The sequence below is a fragment of the Talpa occidentalis genome, unplaced genomic scaffold, assembly GCF_014898055.3.
Source record: "Talpa occidentalis isolate TD23 unplaced genomic scaffold, MPIMG_talOcc4v2.1 talOcc4.9, whole genome shotgun sequence".
NCBI classification, from domain to species: Eukaryota; Metazoa; Chordata; class Mammalia; order Eulipotyphla; family Talpidae; genus Talpa; species Talpa occidentalis.
In genome coordinates this window covers 117353952-117376048 of record NW_023605305.1, presented here as the reverse complement: position 1 = coordinate 117376048, position 22097 = coordinate 117353952, and the positions used below count along the sequence as shown (strand labels likewise).

Sequence of the window (22097 nt, the reverse complement as noted above, 5' to 3'; positions counted from 1 at the left end):
CATACAGATGTGAATCAGATAACAATGGCGGAAAGGTAATTCCAATGCCTGAGCAAAAATGAAAAATCATTGTCCTACTCAGGGTAACTCAGCAGCAATACTATTGCTAGAAAATCCCTAAAGTTTACACCTTTCTCCTGCTTCCTTTCCTTCCTTGCTTGTTCCAAAGGCAGCTAAAGTGATACCTGAAGTGACAGAACAGAAGGCACAGCGGCATGAGAATTTAAGCATCAACTCTGGGATGCAAGTAAAATGTGGGGCTATTTTTATTGATTTCTTAAACTGTTCTCTGGAAGATAATTCATGAAATGATTTTATGACAGAAGCTGCATTTAATCGCATTAAACATGTCATCGACTTAATAAAAGAAAACGTTCACACAGGTTGGTATGTTCACTTCCATTCACGAGCATCAGAAACACCCTGAGAAGCATCCTCACTGCTCAGTGCCCAAGGGAGACAGCCGAGGCCAGCAGGGCCTGCTGTGCAGCCGAGGGCTGATCATCGCGTGAATCTCCACACAAACACCCTCAACCCTGTGCCCAGATTTGGTAGATTTCAAGATCATTATACATTGAAATTTTTCATAAAATCACAAAGGCTCTATTAATTAGTCCTCTGTCTATGCAAGGACAGTTATTGGTGTATCTCAGTTATGAGAGAGAGAAATACAAATTCTGAATCAGTGACATATTTGAATGATTTTTGAAAAAAAATTATACAGGGAATTACCCTTCTTTTCTTTCTAAAATGCATTTTGTTGACTCCCAATATTCCCTACTACATATTACCATCAGCGCTTCTAATCATGTAATGAAACACCCTAGTTCCAAAGGGATGTGTCCAACTTCGGTAGATTTTCACATAATATTTATTTTATTCAGTGTTAAAAATAATTTATAAAGCATGAAATTAAGGGATTTGTAAGAAGTCACACAAATATTAGCCAGTGATAAAACATTAATTTGGAGATAACTCCCCTCAATTACCTTCTGAAAAAAATCTCTTTTGTAAGCGAGGATCATGAATAACAGTAAAATCAACCAAAAGAATATATTTACTACATTTGCTAGAAAGGGCATTAATTGCAGTTAAGTGACTACTCGTGTGCCTTTAAGATGACTTGATCCAGATCTAAGAGCCCTCACTCACGTCAGTTTATGGAAAGACACTGAACACTAGACAGGCTCCTGGCATGGAAACACGCAGCCTGTCTTTCTTACATAAAGCCAACACCTGTCCACCTTGGAGTTGGGAAATCAGACCTTTTTCAAAATGAAACCAAGTTATCAGACAGGCATCAAAAATTGCCTTTTATATAACAATAGATTGTGTAAGGCAAAAGAACACCGGCAACCGTCCAACTCTATATCTATTCGACTCAATAGAATATATCACCAGTATTTTATGAACTTCCAGATTGATGTGCACACATCGGGTTTTGTTGAGATGTCCCGTGATATACACTGGGTTGGAGCATCATATTTTAACCAGCTCAGGAATAAAAACACACTTCTTCAACTCATTTCCTGAGAAAAACACTCCTACTTACTCGAGGAACTGGACCGGAGCTGCTCCTAAAGTGCTGCTGACAAACTTCCCGGCCCCACCAGCATCAGAAGCGTGCAGCCTGCCTGAACAAAGAGTTAAATACCTTGACACGCTGTTTCAGTAGCCCGAGGCTAATTGTTCACGGGCAGCCCTCAGAGGGACCGTCCCCATCCGCACTTGATCCCTGAAGTAAAGTGTGCAGAATTATCTCCCCGTCCTCTGTGACCCAGAGAAATGCCTGCAGCTGTCTCACAAGGACATGCAGGCTCCACCTCAGGGAACACTGAGTCAGGTGATGAGCATTCAAGAGTTTGAGTAAACACTAAATTTAAGCTTGCCTTATGTAAAAAATTGTGTTTCTAATGAGAAGCATTTTGGCTATGAAGTGACCATACCTGTACTTCCCATAGAGGAAGTACTGAGCCGAAAGGAAAACCACTCACTTTTCAGTAAACTGTCAGAGATTTGCTCTCTCAGGATAAACAAAATGCTGTATCTGAAGAGAGACAAATACAGACAACCATGCATAGTTCTGCTGATACCAAGTGAAGCTCCTCAGCCCCAAATGGGGAGGAGAAGCACTTAAAACTTCATGCAATGAGCAGGCTGCCATTCCGATGCTAGTCTGAGTAGCCCTTGAAAGTGACAAGCCTCTGGGACTGCAGTCAGGATGGAAGTGCCTGGGTGCGGGAGGGCACAGCATTTCAAAAGGAGCAGGGCCAGGATCCACATCAGGATCACAAAATGAAGAGAGATGAAAGAGTTTTTCCTGGCTCTTCTAGGAACAGACAGCAATTGTAAAATAAGCTCAGAGTATTCTCACAATAAATGTTAACTCTTTGGGGGACACTCTAACAGTCTGAAAAGAAAATCATTAAGGGCACATTAAATATAAACTACATGTTTGCCCTAGAGAACCTCAACCAATATACAAACATTCCATCCAAAATCCAGTAGAACACATACTTTCCTCAATAGTAAAAGCAACATTCTCCATTATAAATTATGTATTAGGCCAGAAATAATTTCTCAATATCTATAAAGACTGAAAAAGATTCACGCAGCTTTTATATCAAAAGCTATATGAAATTAGAAGTTAGCTACAAACAGAGCACTTATAATTCACAAATGTGCAGTTAAGTAACAGGGTCTGGATCAAAGGAGAAATTGTAGAAAATAAAAAAAGTCTTGAAACAAATGGAAATACTATATACAAAATATTTATGAGATGCTGCAAAAGAAGTTTATTAACTACATTAAGAAAATGGATGATTTCAATACTAAAGTTTTAAAAAACCTAAGTTTTAAACTACAGAATTTGGAAAGTAAAGAAAATACTACTCCATGATTAGTAGAGGAAGGTAAAAACTAAAATTAGAGAGGAAATACATGACCAGGAGACTAGAAATTTAATAGAAAATGTCAGCGTAAAGACTGAATGACTTTTAGACCAGAAACCAAACTGACAAACCTCTAGACATACAAAATCACAGAGAAAGAAAGAAGACTAAAGTGAACAAGATCACAAATGACTTGACATTAAAGCAGATACCACTGAAAACTCAGAAATGCGAGTCAAAGTAATAGAAGAGAACTCAGAAAAGCTAATTGAAGAGGTACAACAAAATTTAGAAAAATAATGAGTTAACAAATAAAATCCGTGAAAATCAAACTTTAAATAAGAAAATAACAGAAATTCAGGATGTCAAGGGCTCAATAAATGAAAACAAGAAGTCTAAAGAAAGCTATGGAAGTAGAAAAGATGAAACAGAGGATTTAATCAGTCACCTTGAAGACATTAATATACTAAGGACGAGGTGGAAGAATAGAGAGAAAAGATAGAAAATAATGAAGAGATAATCTGAGAAATATCTGACACCTTTAAGAAAGCCAACATAAGAATAATGGATATCCCAGAAGGGCAAAGGCCAGTGAGGGGCAGGGGTGGCGGGGAGGGGGGGTGCGGAGGGGCGGAACAGAGAGCCTATTCAAGGAAATAATAACAGAAAGCTACCCACATCTGGAATTAAATATACCTCATGAAGCTAAAAAAAAAACACCTGGGTATCTAAATGCAACGAGACTACAGCAAGACATAGTATCAAAGTACCAAATACTCAAGGCAAAGAAGGTACTGAAGGCAGCTAGTAGGGAAGGGCAGGTAATGTATAAAGGTATTTCATCAGGCTTACATCAGTCTTCTCAGCAGAAATCGACAGCCAGATGAGAATGGAATGCCACATTCAAATTATTCAAAGATAAATACTGTCAGTCAAGAGCAATATACCTTGCAAGACTGTCTGTCAGATGAGAAATTGTCAACAAAATGGTAACAAATCAAATTCAAGAACATATTAAAGGCATCATATGTCATAAACAATTAGAACTTATTCCAGGGTAAAAGGATGATTCAACATCCATAAATCTATCAACACAAATCCCCACATCAATAATAGAAAATACAAAAGTTATATGACCATATCTATAGATGCAGACACCATCAGAAAAGATTAAACATCCATTTATGGTGAAAACTCCCAAATAATATGGATAGATAGAAAATATAACAACATAATAAAGGCCATTTGTAACAAAACCACAGCTAATATCACAGTCAACTTGAAAAACAAAAAGCCAGCATGCCTCAGCCTCACAAAGCAACCTTGCCCCACAGCCTCTGAGTGCCACAGGGATCCAGTTACACCACTTCCCGATTCTTTCCAAAGAATAAAGAATAAGGGGATACACACACCCCTTTCTTCTTCGCACCACTATGTACAATAGCCAAGTTATGTAAACAACCTAAGGCCCAACCACAGATGACCGGGTTACACATGAAGCATATGACACAACTGAATACGACGCTAAGCCATAAAAAAAACCCTCTTCCCACTTCAAGCAACGTGCCTGGAACAGGAGGGAGTTCTGCTAAGCATAACTGAAGACAAAGCCAAAGCAAACGAACACTAGAACTCTGACTGTAGAGCTGAGGCTGCCAGAGGGGAGGACGGAGGTGGGTGTCCACGGGAAAGGAACCCAAGGGTCTATGGTGGGGACTACGGTGCGTGGGTGGTGGGCGTGGTGCAAGAGAGGACTATTAAAAGGGTGTGGGCTTGCACGAATCATCTCACACGAGCGATGCTTCTTGGTTAGAGATTCGTCCCTGTTGCACACGTAGTGCCGCTCACACTGGTCTCGAAATTCTCTGTGCAAAGCGCTGAGAGCCTTATGCTCTCTGCCACCAAGATGGCACCTGCCATGACAAGCTCCATGTTTCTTGATGATGTCAACATCCCCTCGTCATCTTGAACTTCTGTCACTGTAGCTAGAATACGGCTCAGCGTGGGGGTGTCTTGGCCTCCTCTGACGAGGAACTCTCTGGCCTTCCCCCACCTGGATGTGTGTTTCCTTTCCCAGATTAGGGAGGTTTTCAGTCATTGTTCCTCAAAATAGTTTTTTCTAGTCCAGTCACTCTCCTTCTGTGATCCTCCTGCTGTGAACAGCATTCCTCTCACACCCCAGGGGCCGCTACACTGTCTTCACGTTGTCAAATTCTCTTTCATTCTGCTGTCCTGCCTGGGCAAGCTCTGCTGTCTCACCACCCAGCTCACTGTCGCCCCCTGCACCGTCAGCCTGCTCCGGGGCGCCCTGGTGACTCTTCAGCTCTGTGCTCCTATGTGAATCTTCCTTCTGTTCACAGGTTCACCATCCTGCCGCGCCTGGTGGCATCTTTACAACCAGTACCTGAAACTCTTCCTCAGCTTCTTGGCTGAGGCCCATTTCTTCAGGCTTCCCCATGGATTTGGCTTGCTTTGTCGCTTTTGGACATGGTCTCTGTCTCCTTTTCTGCCAGATTTTCCGTGGCTGCTCCTGTGTGTTATCAACTCTATTATCTCTCTGCATTTGCTGGAATGACTTTGTGCAGCGACTGTGCCAGGGAGTTCAGGACTATATTGCCCCATGGCCACCTGAACTAGGTGCTCCTGCTGTGCCCTGGGCAGGCCGCACTCACCCTCCTTTATGTCAGCGTGACATGGTGTGTTGGGCTGCTGGCAGCGCGCAGCTACGGCAACATGGGCGGGCACAGGAGAGGTATCCACTGCACTGCTGGTTGGGTGGGGCTACGGGCCTCTACAGCAGATGTGGACTGCTTCTGAGGGGAAGGTGAGTGGAACCGGCAGCCCCTCCAGGTGCCCATACGCAGCTTGTGGTGTGGCATCACCCACCAGTTGTAGGGACTGAGCAATGGGGCGTGGCAGTTCTGGATGCCAGGCCCTCATGGGCAGAGGCTCCTTGTGCTCAGGTGATGAGGTGCCAGGTGATTCCAGGCCCTACCTACCTGTGAAATGAGGTGGCTCCTCACACCACAGTGGTTACATTGCAGAGGTGGGTGGAGCTCTCACATGGACTTGCTCACACTGTTGAGTAGCGGGGGGTGGGGAGGAAGGTGTGGGGGGATGCCAAGAGGGTGCCCCTGGTGCTTGGAGTCACCCAGGTTGCATGAAGCCACCAAGAGGGCACCTGCCAGTGTGTCTGACCTGGGGATCATCCCAAACTTACTCTCTCTGGGAATCTTGGAAGTATGGCCCATGGGAAATGACAGAATACCGAGGTCAAAACTCCAGGAAACCAAAGTGCTGGAAAGATGTGGAGGCAAGGGGACCCCGATGCTCTGTCGGTGGAAACGCATGGAAATAAAACTACCACGTGATCCAGAAACTCCAATCCGGGTATTTACCCAAGACATGAAAAGAGCAAACTTGGGAAGATGTCCGCACACCTAAGTTCCTCACAGCATCGCTCACCATGGGAACATGAGGGCCAAATGGATGAAGGGATGAAGGAAGTGTGTTGTGTGTGTGTGTCTGTGTACATGTGTGGGTGTGTAAGTGTATATCTATATAATGTAAAACCTTCAAACTTTTCCTTTTTCAAATGAAATGCCACCACATGTGACAACATGGAGAATCGAGAGAGAGCAATGCAAAGGGAACAAGTCAAACAGAAAAAAGACAAATATCTATGATTTCACTTACAAGGAAATCTACACACAAAACAAATCTGGACACATAGAAAGAAAGGAGGTCACAAGGTGGAATGGGTGTGGAGTTCTGGGTAAGACTAGTGAGGTCAACAAGCTATCTCCTAACAGTTAACTTTGCATGGGTTGGATGGTGACTGGTGCACTATGATCATTTCATAATGTATTTGAATGCCTATCGTTATGAATAAAAATGTAATATATATCAATTTAAATCAATTTAAAAGTTACAGAACATTAAATAATGTATACTAACACATAGAAAATATGAATAGATTATCACCCAAAATTCCTGGTGAAGTTACTAAAGCAAGCAATGTTTTAGGAACATCTTAAAATTTCCAAGAATTAAACACTAGAATTTTTATAATTGTGTTGATTACATCAACTCCCAATACGAACAATTGCTTAAGGGCATCATGACTCCTGGTCCTGAAGATGTACATTTGGAAAGTACAATCAATATGATGATTACATAGGAAAACCTTATTTTATTTATCAAAGGAATTATCAAGATCCATATTTATGTTATCATTGACCACAAGAGTATACGTCATTAAATGTTTTTAAAGGAAATTATATTTGATTACTAGGTACATGATTATGTGTTTTTATCCGGTATTTCTCAAAATAACTCTCTTTATGGTTACATGGATCTGTACAAATACATTTTCTGTTCAGTTTCAAAGCAAAAGGAAACCCTATTATGGGTTTACGGTAGACACAGCAAACTCCAATTCCTCACACTCTGAAAACCTTCCGAAAAGCTCTAGTGACGTCCTTGTTCCGCAGGCTGTAGATGAGGGGGTTGAGCATGGGCGTTATGATGGTGTAGAACACAGGGACCACTTCTTCCTCGACAGGGGAGTGGTAGGACTTTGGTAGAATGTACTTAACGATGGCAGCCCCATAGAAGAGGGACACCACGGTCACATGAGAAGAGCAAGTACCCAAGGTTTTTCTGAGTCCCTGGCCTGATCCCATGCCCAGTGCAGTGAAGAGTATCCTCCCATAGGAGCACAGAATGCCAGAGATGGGAAAGACAAAAAAAATCACAGCAGTGACAGAAATGCCCTTTTCGTATTGGGAAGTGTCAGCACAGACAACTTTCAGGAGCGCTGGGACTTCACAGAAGAAATGATGAATTTCCCTGGAGGCACAATAAGGGAGTGTCAGAGTATAGACCACATGGATCAAGGAATTGAAGAATGCACCCAGCCAGGTCACAAGCACCAGGAGCACACAGACCCTGGGACCCATGAGGATGGGGTAGCGCAGAGGGTGGCAGATGGCCACGTAGCGGTCATAAGCCATGACCGCCAGCAGCAGGCACTCTGAGCCCCCAAGGGTGATGAAGAGGAACATCTGGAAGCTACACCCAATAAAAGAGATTCGATGATCCCCAGATAGAAAGTCCACCACCATTTTGGGGACAAACATGGAGATATAGAGGAGATCCATGAGGGACAGCTGGATGAGCAGAAAGTACATGGGAGTGTGGAGAAGAGGGTCAGCCCAGATGAGGATAATTATTATGGTGTTGCCGAAAAGGGCCACCAGGAAATCTAGCAAGATGAGTGTGAAGAGGACCCAAGGCACCGGGGTGCTGTGGAACAGATCCAAGAGGACAAAATCACTGCCTGAGGTCTGGTTGTTCAGCCATGCCATGCTCATGCTCCCAGTTTGGAACTTTGGAGTGTTCTTCAAAAGTAGTATATTCGCAGTCCATAAAAAAATTTTACCAAATCAAATCATACCCAACTTTCTCATATCTCAAGTCCATTTATGTCCCAACTCTTCATACTTTAATAAATCAGTATACATGCCTTTGATGAAGGATCTCATGAGATATCAGACTACTCCACACTGCAAAATGGTCAGATATTTTGTTAAAGCTTAATAGTTTAATGATATCTTTGTTATCAAAAGTTTTCTAGAAATTGAAAGTCTCAGGCAATTACATCAAGCTGCACTCTACCCTAAACATACACTGAAACGCACAAGTCTATTTGATTCCTTCTGTAGTCATCAGGGGGATAAAGCATGTGAGGAAAATAGGGAGAAAATTTCAAGGTCACAATAAAGCTTTCATCAATTAAATCTTTTCACAATAATTTCCAATTAGCTCCACAATTCTCATGTTGTAAAAAGGAAATTTTTTTCTCTGAAGATTCATTTTACAAACACATAATTAAATAGGAATTTTGCTTGAAGCTGCACAGTTATACTGAGTCTGTGGATCTAGTCAAAGAAGCAAGCTGCTTGGGGAGGAGAGTACGGAGGACTAACGTGTACAGACCTGGACACAGTGACTCTGGAAAGGAAGAGGGTCCAAGGGCAGCAGTTGGCACACATATGTGCCTGCGGGAGCAAACTGCACGTGGGAAATGCGCTTCTGAGTGGGAAGCCAAGGGGACTCACTGCCCTACAGATGGAGGCACAGCAACCTCAGGGCTACAAGATCCCCAGGGATTTCTTTTCTCCTTTATTTTCTCTCCTTCTTGGTCTTGTTTCAACATGAACTTAAAGCAACGTCTGCAGTGACAAGGGCAGTAGAAAGCACACTTTCTGAGATTATTTTGGGCATCAGTTCCGTGCTGAATGAAAAATGTTCATATTTTTATATTCATCTAAGCTACTTTTCTCTTGGAGAGGATGCAAATGAAGAACGTTCATGAACTAAAGTAATAATAAGACATAAAAATTCTTCATATTAAAATGTCATTGTATTAACCAATAGCAAGAGCAGCTATCGAGTGCAGTCAGTTCTGCTGACAACACTTGAATCCCGCTGTCAGAAACCTGCCACTGGATTCTCTGACACACAGAGACAGGGACATCTGCCATCCTTGCCCTCACATCAGTCCTACAGAGAGATGATGCGGAGCTCAGTGGGACCTGGTGTGGGTGAAGGGTTGATCATGGGGGGATACTTACATGAACACGCAACAGTCCCTGTGCTGAATTTCATAGATTCAATATTGTTATATGTACAATAGCACATGAAGTCTTTAAAAAAACAAGTATCATTTATATACCCAATGTACCAGACAAAGTGGTAGGTCTAGGGTCTTCACCACCACACTGTATACAAAATTCCCTGTTCCTCAGCCCTAAATTCTAAGGCAAATGTAACAGCAGAGTGTGTATCACAAGGAGGGCCATGCGAGCTGGAGGTTCACAGAGAAGATATTCATGGGGCTTTACCCGCTCCTTATCTCTAGGAAAACAGGGTTGTCACTTATTTCTCAGCTCCAGAGAGAGCTAAATAATGCTTCCATTTGAAATAATAGTATTTGCTGGATTATTGAAATAAAATAAATTTTACAAGGAATTTAACATTACACTTTTTTCTAAATACTTTTTTTAAACCTTTTTTTAGATTTATTTATTTATTTATACAAGCACTGGGTACTGTCAGAAGTGCGGGAGGGTGAGAGAATTCACCAGAGCCAGAGCGGAGAACAGAATAGGCAGAGTGACAAAATACACTGCTGAGGGGAGTAGCGGGCATGGCAGGAGAGGTCTGTAGCACCATGTGGGACACTCACTGGTAGCCAGGGATCGAACTGTTGCTGCAGAGTCTGCAGGCAGCTTCACAGCCCAGCGCTCAACTGCTGCGCCACCAGGGGAGGCCCCCTAAGTACTTTTTAATGGCCTCCAAAATTGTGTAATGGGTGCTGCTCAAAGCTTTCCTGAGTGGCATGCATCAATGCCAACAATGAAAAATGGTCAAAGACATTTTCATGAACGGTATTTGTGTTTGCATTTGTATTTGTATTTAAATTGTGGTGCTTAGAGAAGCCCAGAAAACATTCTATGCATGTATATGCAAAAGTACATAAAAACACAAAAGAAAAAAATAATTTGTAGTTGGGCCTCCCTGGTGGCACAGCAGATTGAGCACCCCACTGTGAAGCTGTCCGCAGCTTCTGCAGTGCAGGTTCGATCCCAGCCAGCCAGCGAGAATCCCACATGGCGCAACAGACCTCTCCTGTCTCACCCACTGCTCCCCTCAGCAGTATATTTCAGTCAGTCTGCCTGTTCCATTCCCCACTGTCTCCAGTGAATCCTCTTCCCTTCCCCCACATCTGGCCTGTACCCTGGTTCTTGTATAAAAATTAAATAAACCTTTAAAAAAAATTGTAGTTGATTTAAAACTGAAAAGTCTATCCCTTTAGAATAAAGGGCATGAATAACTGAAATCAACTAACAGTGTCTATTGAGAGTAAACCAAGGGAAATGTCATATAATTTTACTCAAGTGACTGTTCATGTATCTGAAAAAAAAAATTACACATTTGCAACAAATTCATTCCCCCCGGTTTTCAAAAAGTCTTTCAGGAAAGACTTTGAACACCAGAGAGGAGAGGCAGCTGGTATTTCTACACTTCACCCCTCTTTCTTCATAGAACTGTCTACTGCCCTGAAGACTGACAGTAACAAATTGCACCTATTTGAAAATAAAAGGAAACGTGATTATCAACTCAGAATCAGAAATTGCCTTTCAAGCAGTACTAGTACATAAATGCCGGTTCCAACATAACTAAACTGCTTACTTGGATGGAATAAAACTTGCTAATATTGATATTTGACAGATGTGCCATTAATTTAAATGGATGGGATTGTTCCATTAGTTGTTCCATTATATGCTAGGGAAGAGCATCATGTATTAGGCAACATAAGGAAACATACCACACTTCTCTTCTAGAGAAACACACTCCTACTTACTCATAGGAACAAAATGAATGCTACTTACACAGTGCTGCCCATACATTTCTTACTTTTTCCAGTACAGGACATACAGCCCGCCTGAACACACAGATTAAATACCTTGAAACCATTGCTTCAACAGGCCAGAGTCAATTTACCGTTGCACAAACAGCCCTCAAAATGACTGTCCCCAACTGCAGCTTAGTCCCTTAGGCAAAGCCTGTAGCAATTATCTCCCTGTCCTTTATGACCCTGAAGAAATGGTTACAGCTATCTCACAAATATGTGCAGTCTCTCCCTCAGGAAATACACTTTGCTGATGTGATGTATGTTCAAAACTTTCAGCAAATATCAGTTTCAAAACAATAACTGGTTGTGTGAAAAACAAACTACTTATAAACACCACTAACAAATTAAATATCATTTTTAATCATTTCTTAACTTGTAGAAATATTTTTATGATTTTTGGCCATTCACACAAGCTGAGGTTGAAATGTTGCAAGTTGAAGGTGGGCCAATTGAAAGGGAAAACCCCTGTGACTGAGTCTTTGGAAGAAAGGTGCTTGGCTGGTAGATGGAACCACATTCAAATGGATTAGGAACAGGATCCACACCAGGTCCTCAAGATGAAGAGGGATTAAAGGTTCCCTCGTGGCTCTGGGAAATAACACAGAGCATTCTCTTTGAAGCAAAGGCAAACACTTTGGGAGAATATTCTTTACCTGAGCCTTAGCCCAGATAACAGGAGGATCTTTCCCCAACAACAGCTCATCACACTTTGAAGGTCACTCTTGGGGACACATGCCCTATGAATGCTTAAAATTATACCTATGATCATAGGCTCAACTCTACATACATACCACATCACACAGCTAAAGAGCTCTAGTATATAACAGTGTATTATATGCCAAATATCTAAGGACCAGTTCCTATAGAAACACAAAGAGAAGCAGGGACACTGCATGGGCACTAGATTTGTTTGAACTCGGGGGCAGCAAGAACTATGGACACAAAACCCAAATCAACTTCTTGCAGATTACATAATATATCACAATAAAGGCCTTAGCTCAGTCTCTATTTCCCACAACATCATGTCTCTCATTTAACAGAAAATTACTAAGGTGGCCATTAGCATTAGAAGCAGAGTCAGATAGTATACAGGTTTGCAATTATCACAGAAGGAATTAAAGCAACACATGAATCAAATGGATAAATTACACCGTATCTGAGGGCAGTAAACTGGGCTACAGCCCACATCGTATCTGAGAACTTCGGAACTGAGAACTGGGGCACGAAATTCAGTATGGGGGATCCCCACGATGGTGGGATACAGAGCAGACACAGCACTCCCACGCCGTTGAGGCACTCCACCACCTCCCCCCACTCTGTTCCCTGGAGACCTATGGGAAAAAGCAGTTCTGGGAGGATACTAGGAAAGATCTCTCGCGCCACCTAGTGATCAGAACAAAATCACCAAATACCTGATAGTTGGAAGCCAGGAAATCCAAACTACCCTCTGGCTCTGATTGGGAGTGAGCATCCCAAACAGGGGGTGAGAAGGGAAAGGAGGCCTGAATTCTGGAACTGACAGCCTGGCATGGGATCCAGGGCATGGGTCATGCCATAACAGTGGGCACTGCACAGAGTGACAGCCAGCATTTTGGATCTGAGAGCCCCTGACCTGAGAAATAGGGAAGACACAGCACCCCGTGTGAGCAATAGCCCTTGTGTTGAGGTGGTCACCTCCTCCCCTCATTTCCTAGAGAACTACTGGGGAAAAGCACAGGTTGGGAAATACAGGTCTCTCGCGCCACCTACTGACCAGAACAAAATCACCAACTAGGTGATGATAGTTGGAAGGCAGGGACTCCAAGGCTCCCTTCTGGAACTGAGAAATACAGAGGGAGGCAACTATAAGGGGCTGTGCCAAGAAAAACGGCTACAGACTACACCCCTGGTGGAGTTTTGGCCTAACTGCACTGAACTCGGTCTGGTAAACAGCTTCTGACACTCCTGAAGGAGCATCCCAAAGAGATGCCCACCAACACCAGTGGCACAACATCCCAGTGCATAGCACTAATTAGAAAGCAAACAGTAAGAAGAAGGAAAAATACAGACAACAAAGCAAGCCCACAAGAGGACACACCACAAAAAGAAAATCAGTCACCAGAACTCAACAATGACATGAAAGAACCTCTCTGCCTGCCAGATAGAGAATTTAGAATCATCATGATTAAAAAGCATAAAGAAAACAAAAAGAAAAAAAATGATATGAGACAAATAATCAATGAACAGAAAAACAAAAATGAGACCTTAAGAAAGGAAATAAAAGAAATGCAGGACATTAAAGATTACTGGAGGAGGGCCTCCCCGGTGGCACAGTGGTTGAGCACTGGGTTGCGAAGCTGCCCACAGCCTCTGCAGCACTGGTTCGATCCCCAGCCGCCAGGCAAGGGTCCCACATGGCGTGCAGATCTCTCCTGCTGCCTGCTGCTCCCCTCAGCAGTGTACTTTGTCAATCCTGACTGTTCTGCTCTCTGCTCTGGCTCTGGTGAATTCTCTCACCGCCCCCCCCCCTGCCGCCACGCTTCTGACTCTACCTAGTGCTTGTATAAATAAATAAAATAAATCTTTAAAAAAAAATGATTACTGGAAGAGATAAAGAATTCTGGGGAAAGCAATGAAAACAGAATTGATGAAATGGAAGAAAAGTGCCTCCCTGGTGGTGCAAGCGGTTGAGCGCAGCACCGTGAAGTTGTCTTCAGCCTCTGCAGTGCTGGTTCGATCCCCACTGGCCTCGGAGCAACCCACATGGCGAGCAGAACTCTCCTGTCTTGCCCGCTGCTCCCCTCAGCAGTGTATTTCGGTCAGTCTGCCTGTTCAGTTTTCTGCTCTGTCTCTGGTGAATCCTCTCACCCTCCCGTGCATTTGGCCTGTGCCCTAGTTCTTGTATAAATAAAATAAATCTTAAAAAAAAGAAAGAAATGGACGAACAGATCAATATTCTCCAAGATACAGAAATAAAAAGAACCAAAAGAGAAGAGGAGAGATAAATACAAAGGAAAAATAATGAGGAAACTTTTCCACAATTATCAGACTCCAGGAAGAAAAAAATATAAGAGTGATATGCATTACAGAAGGTGAGGAATGAGACAACAGATATGACAAATTATTCAAGGAGATAATTAAACTTCCCAAACGAAAAAAAAAAAAGAGATGAATACAGACACACAAGAAGCAAGAACACCCGATTACCACAACAAAAAGAAAAGTACAGCAAGACACATAATAGTAAAGCTTGCAAATGTCTAAAACAAGGAAAAAATAATGAAACTAGCAAGGGGGAAGAAGCAGATAACTTACAAGGGAAAGCCAATCAGGTTAACTTCAGACCTCTCCAAAGAAAGACCATGGGCAAGAAGAGAACGGAGTGACATATTCAGCAAACTTCAAGACAACAATGCCAACCAAGAATACTTACCCTGCAAAGCTCTCCTTCCTCTATGAAGAAAAAATAGGGACCGTGTAGGCAAACAGAAACTCCAGAAATTCATTACAACTAAATCCCCACTCCAAAAAAATCTACAAGAAGTCCTAAAGCCAAAACCAACAGAGGAATCAATAAGAAGAACAGAACAAAGCAAGGAATAAAATCACAAAAAAGACAAACAAAATGGCAAATACAGATGCCAACGTATCAATATTAACTCTAAATGTAAATGGACTAAAAAAACAGAGTAGCAGGCTGGATTAAAAAACAAAATCCAACCTTCTGTTGTCTCCAGAAAACATATTTAACTGCAAAAGATAAATATAGACTGAAAGTAAAATGGACCAAAAAAGAAGGCAGGAGCAGCTATATTTATAACAGATGAAATAGACTTTATTTTTTTTTAAATAATAAATTTTATTTTTATATTCCCCATATAATTGCAGCCCCCCCATTCTGACCCCAATCCCTCCCCTCCTGCCCCCGCCCCCCTAAAAGTGTCTCTGGTTCATAGTTTTTTGTTGATTTTGATTTTCACTTTCTTATAGTTATTCATTTTCCTGGTCCCTTATTTACGTTTTCTAGATTCCTGCTATGAGTGAGACCATCCGGTATTTTTATTTTTCTTTTTGGCTAATTTTGCTGAGCATGATCCCTTCCAGCGCCATCCATGTTGCTGCAAATTGCATGTGTTTATCTTTTTTGAATGCTGAGTAATATTCCATGGTATATATGTACCACATCTTCTTGATCCAGTCATCTATTTTTGGGCATTTGGGTTGTTTCCAAAGCTTAGCTATTGTAAACAGTGCTGCTATAAACATAGGGGTGCAGGTGCTCTTTGGAATTGATGTTTCTGTGTCCTTTGGGTAAATACCTAGGAGTGGAATTGCTGGATCCTATGGAAGCTCTATGTTTAGTAGGTCCAGAAATCTCCACACAGCTCTCCACAGTGGTTGGACCAGTTTGCATTCCCACCAACAGTGCAGGAGAGTTCCTTTTTCTCCACACCCTCGCCAACATTTGTTGTTGCTAGTTTTTTTAATATGTGCCATTCTCACTGGTGTAAGATGGTATCTCATGGTAGTTTTGATTTGCATTTCCCTGATGACAAGTGATGTTGAACATTTTTTCATATGCCTGTTGGCCATTTGCATTTCCTCTTCAGAGAAGTTTCTTTTTAGCTCTTCTGCCCATTTTTTGACTGGATTATTTTCTTTGTTGTTGTTGAGTCTCATCAGCTCTTTGCAGATTTTTGTGATCAGTCCTTTATCATTAGTGTTGGGTGCAAAAATGTTCTCCCAGTTGGTGGGGTTTCTCTTTGTTTTTGTTATTGTCTCTTTTGCTGTGCAGAAGCTCTTTAATTTGATGTAGTCCCAGCTGTTGATCTTTGCCTTCACTATCACTGCTTTGGGTGATGTGTCTGTAAAGATGTCTTTGATGTGCACATCACGTAGTGTTTCGCCTATATTTCCTTCTATGTATTTTATGGTTTCAGGTCTTATGTCTAGTTCTTTAATCTATTTTGAGTTGATTTTTGTGTATGGTGTGAGGTAGTGGTCAAGCTTCATTCTTTTGCATGTAGCGACCCAGTTTTCCCAGCACCATTTATTGAACAAACTTTCTTTGCTCCAATGCATAGTCTTTGCTCCTTTGTCAAAGATTAGTTGACCATAAATCTATGGGTTTATTTCTGGATTTTCTATTTGATTCCATTGGTCTGTATGTCTGTTCTTGTTCCAATACCATACAGTTTTGATGATTATGGCTTTGTAGTAGAGTTTGAAGTCTGGGAGTGTGATGCCTCCATTCCCTTCTTTTTTTTTCAGGAGAACTTTGGCTATTCGGGGTTTTTTGTGATTCCATATGAATTTCATCAATAATTGTTCTATTTCTTTGAAGAATGACATTGAAATTTTGATTGGAATAGCATTGAATCTGTATGTTGCTTTTGGAAGGATGGCCATTTTATTTATTTTTTTTTTAAATTTTTTTTTTTATAGAGGCATGCTTTATTTATTTGTTTGCTGGTTTGTTTGTTTGTTTTGTTTATACATGCACTGGGTACAGTCAGAAGCGCGGGAGGGTGAGAGGATTCACCAGAGCCAGAGCAGGGAGCAGAACAGGCAGAAGGACCGAAGTACACTGCTGAGGGGAGCAGCGGGCGGCAGGAGAGGTCTGCGCGCCATGTGGGACCCTCCTCTGGTGGCCGGGGAGCAGCCGGGGATCGAACCGGCGCCGCAGAGGCCGCGGGCAGCTTCGCAACCCAGCGCTCAACCGCTGCGCCACCGGGGAGGCCCCAGAAGGATGGCCATTTTAATAATGTTTATTCTTCCAATCCATGAGCAGGGGATGTCTTTCCATTTCTTTGTGTCTTCTTCTATTTCTTTTAACAGTGTTTTATAGTTTTTTTGTATAGGTCCTTTACCTCTTTTGTTAGATTCATTCCCAAATATTTGATTTTTTTGTTTCAATAAAAAAAGGGATGGTTTTTTTGATTTCTTCTTCTTCAGATTTATTGTTTGTGTATAGGAAGGCTACTGACTTTTGCGTGTTGATTTTGTATCCTGCCACTTTACTGAACTGATTGATGAGTTTAATTAGTTTTTCTGTGGAGTTTTTGGGGTTCTCTATGTATATTATCATATCATCTGAAAATAGTGATAGTTTGACTTCTTCTTTTCCTATTTGGATTCCATGGATGTCTTTCTCTTGTCTTATTGCTCTGGCTAGGACTTCCAGTATTATATTGAAAAGCAGTGGTGAGAGTGGACATCCTTGTCTTGTTCCAGATCTTAATGGAATTGCTTTCAGCTTTTCACCATTGAGAATGACAATGAAAGAGGAGAAATCACAACAGACACAGCAGAAATCAAAAGAATAATCAGTAACTACTATGAACAGTTATATGGAAACAAGTTTAACAATCTAGAGGAGATGGACAAATTCCTACAACTCTACAATCACCCAAAGCTAGATAAAGAAGAAATAGAACACCTAAACAGACCAATTACAAGCAGCAAAATTGAAATGGTAATCAAAAACCTCCCCAAAAACAAAAGCCCAGGACCTGATGGATTTACAAATGAATTCTACCAAACATTCAGAGACGAATTAGTGCCTATCCTTCACAAACTCTTCCAAAAAATTGAGAAGGAAGGGACAATACCAAACACGTTCTATGAAGCCAACATTACACTAATACCAAAACCGAACAAGGACAACACAAAAAAGGAAAACTACAGGCCAATCTCCCTAATGAACACTGATGCAAAAATCCTCAATAAAATTTTAGCTATCAGAATCCAACAATGTATCCATAAGATAATTCACCACGACCAAGTAGGATTCATTCCAGGGACACAAGGATGGTTTAACATCTGAAAATCAATCAACGTTATCCAACACATCAACAAAAAGAAATATAAAAACCATATGATAATATCAATAGATGCTGAGAAAGCTTTCGACAAAGTTCAACACCCATTCATGATAAAAGCCCTTGAAATTCTTGGGATACAAGGAACATACCTCAACATCATAAAGGCCATCTATGACAAGCCAACAGCCAGTATCATTCTCAATGAAATAGACTTTAAATTAAAAAGGTAAAAAGAGACATAGACAGACACTACATTATGATCAAGAGGAAAATACATCAGGAAGATATAACACTCATCTACATATACTCACCAAATGAAGGCACACCAAAATATATTAGGCAATTATTATCAGCTCTGAAAACAGACATTAAAGAAAATGCATATAGAGTAGGAGACTTCAACACCCCACTCTAACCAATGGACACATCAACGAGATGAAAAATAAACAAAGACACTAGAGCCCTACATAAAAACATAGAACTCATGGGCTTAACAGACATCTTTAGGACACTGCAGCAGAAAAACTCCGAGTACACATTTTTCTCAAGCACACAAAATCCTTCGCCTGAGTCAATAACATACAGGGCCACAAGACAAACATCAACAGATACATTAAGATCAAAATCATTCCAACTATCTCCTCTGATCATAAAGGCATCAAACTAGAAACAAGTCATGAAAAGAAAGCAAGGAACCCTCCCACTTCATGGAGATTGAAATCCACACTACTGGAAGACCACTGGACTAATGAAGAGATCAAACAAGAAATGAAAATATACTTTGAATTGAATGACAAGGAGGACATCAATTTCCAGGATGGACTAGCATTATCCACAAAATCCAAGTTATGGAACCAGCCTAAGTGTACAATACAGATGAGTGAATGAAAAAAAACTGTAGGAATTTCAAAGTTTTCCCTTTTAATTGACTTCTAATTTCCTATTGCTTTGTTGCGAAGTTGCCAAATTTTATTTTAATCTTCTTAGATTCCTTGAAATTTGCTTTCTGGAATAAAGCATTATATATTATGAAGGATTTAACATGTGCACTTGGAAATAATGTGCATTCAATATTGTATAGAATGTGCATTTGATGGATATTGTATGGAATGCTCTGCATATGTCTTTTAGATCCTCCAACTCCAACATATCACTTATGTCTCTTAACCTTACTGCTAATCCTCCTGCAAGGTCACTCTATTGTTGATGGTGGGGTATTGAATTCCCCTCCTGTTATTGTGTCCCTGTGCAATGCTCGATTAAATGTGGTTAATATTTGCTTCATATAGATTTAAGTGTTGTGATATATGATTTCACCTCTTATCTCTTCATACCCCTCCATGTGTAATGCAGACTACTTACAACACTATTCTAAATTCCTCCTTCCTGCTCCTTTATCCCTAGATGTTTACTGCACAACTGTGAGGGGAGTGAGGAAGACCAGAATGGATTCCACTTCGGAAAAGTACTTCTCCCATGCTGTGTTAAGCATTGGAAAAGGGGATAAGGGAGGAGGGTTTGGGGGAACCAGTTACCCTGAGTCACAGGGCTTAGCAGTGGTGGGCAGCGCCAACAGTATAGTCCAACTTTATTGCTCCAGGAGCTTCACCTGATACAAGTGGATGGCTGCTATGATGCTTCTTATTTGTTTGTCTCCTAGATACAAGACTTGAATTTGACCTGACAGCCAGATTCTCCTACAGTTGAAAGAAAAATCTAATTTGTTATTTACTCAGAACTTTTTATCTACTAAAGACAGAGATGACCACTTCTAAGACTTCTAAGACCACTTCTAAGAGTTAAAAATGAAAGTGCTTTTTAATTTTTAGTATTGTTTTCAGATAGTTTTTTTCAAACAATTCACTACAGTTAATATACATATAAAATTAATATTTACTCAGACACACCCTTTCACCCAGGACACAGATCTGAGCTTTTACCCAGCTCCAGAAACTCCCTCCAGTACACAAGACAGAGGTGCATTTTGAGGGAAGACTATGTTCTGGAAAGGATTTTGTACCCAACTCAACTATCCCTCAAGGTTTGAGAGTAGAAGGAAGAGATTTGTAGTCATTTGTGGCCTGAAAACATATACATTCAATTCACAACCTCTCAAGATGTTGTTGAAGGATGTACTGCACTAAAGCAAAAGGGGTGACTAGAAAAAGGAAGGTGCAAAGGCACATACACAAAAACAAGAAGTTCAATGCGGAACAGAGACGAAGGTGTGCCCTGAGAAGAGAAATAAAGAAAAGGCACGCAGAGACTCATGCAACAGACCTGCATACAATCCCACCACATTCGAGGAGACAGAGGTCTTCAGGAAAATGAAGATGTGTGGGAAGGAAAATTAAGTCTCAAGTGAAGAGAAGCACCGTGGCTTACTTCTTGAATCAGCTGTGAATACTTTTTACTTTGTTATAATACTCTACTCTTGTCTCTTCATCTAACCTAAATTGTGATACTATAATTTGGAAGGAATGGAGGAGAAGAAGATGTGAAAGATGGGTCAAGGCTGAAAAACAGCTCCAGCACCTTCCACAGGAGAAAAATCAATAGCAGATCTCTAAGATGAACAACAGTGTGGAGGAGGTAGACCCCACACCAAAGCTTGACTACAGGAAATGAAAACCAGGGGAGAAAGGGGCATGGGGAACCACTTTTTCATGGTAACCCTTGAAGGACTACCTGCCTCTTAAAAACAATATATACAACATAGTTAAAAACTTTGATTAGGTAAACATGGAACATATTCCTGATACTACTGAAAAGCATGAAATTGTCTGTATTCTGTTTATTATTGTGGAAAACATGGATGGTCAAGGAATGAAATGAAAAAAAATAGTTTCTGTGGGGAAAAAATTAGTTTTCACCCAAATATTTGAAGGCGGACCACTTGACAAGCAGTATCCCTGAGGTGGAGGCTGCATGTCCTTGTGAGATAGCTGTAACCATTTCTTCTGGGTCATGGAGGATGGGGAGGTAATTGCTGCACACTTTGCCTCAGGGACTGGGTGCAGTTGGGGACGGTCCCTCTGAGGGCTGCCAGTGGAACAGTAAATTGGTGTGGATTATAGAGGCAATGGCGTCAAGGTATTTAACCTCTTTGTTCAGGAGGACTGTGGACTTCTGAGGCTGGAAGAACTAAGAAATGCATTGATAACACTCTAGAAGCAGCACTGATTCTGTTCTTACAAGTAAGTCGGAGGGTTGTTCTCGGGATACATGTTGAAGTCTGTTATGATTTCCTAAGCTGCCTAATATATAACGCTCTAACTTTGTACATATAATAGACAATCTCAATAATCCCCTCTATTTAAGATATGTATCTATAAGATATTAATACATTTAAATACTGAAAATACTTAGATGTTGTGTGTGTTGACTCAAATAAGCTGTTTAGTTGAACTGGAACTGGCATGTGCACTAACATTGCATAAGAAGACAATAGCTCATGGCAATACTGATGGTCTGGTTTCATGTAATTCTCAATGAGGTACAATTTCCTAATTTTGGGGTGGAGTCAGCGGTTAGTTTTATGGAAGAAAGATGTTCACTGTTCAAAGCCAGCGCCCTCTCTACAGTGTCAATTCCCTTCCTGAAAGACTATTTGAAGGCTAAGGGCATGAGGATTGTTGTAAATCTATAATAAATTCATTTTTAAGAGACATGAGCAGTGGCATAAGTAAAACCATAAGACATTTACCCAGGACCTACTCTCAATACACGCTGTTGGTTGATTTCCTTCTAATCCATGTCAATGAGGTAAAAGATAGAGATGTTTTAAGTTAAAATGAAAGAAAATTGACTTCAAATTCATTTTTTCCTGCCATTATATTTTGGGTAGTTTTATATATATTAAATACATATATTACATACATATATAAGATATGCGCAAGATTTCATATCCTCTGGGAGTCT

At 41.1% G+C, this 22097-nt stretch overlaps 2 protein-coding genes across 2 annotated transcripts in view; both read right to left on the bottom strand.

Moving 5' to 3' along the window:
* LOC119236022 (olfactory receptor 2T27-like) overlaps positions 1 to 22097 on the bottom strand; it is a 292093-nt gene that overhangs the window by 32171 nt on the left and 237825 nt on the right. The gene's annotated exons all lie outside the window — the stretch shown is intronic.
* On the bottom strand, positions 7334 to 8260 carry LOC119236940 (olfactory receptor 2T27-like). Its single transcript, XM_037500872.1, has one exon. It carries the CDS (start codon positions 8258 to 8260, stop codon positions 7334 to 7336), a length of 927 nt encoding a protein of 308 aa, XP_037356769.1.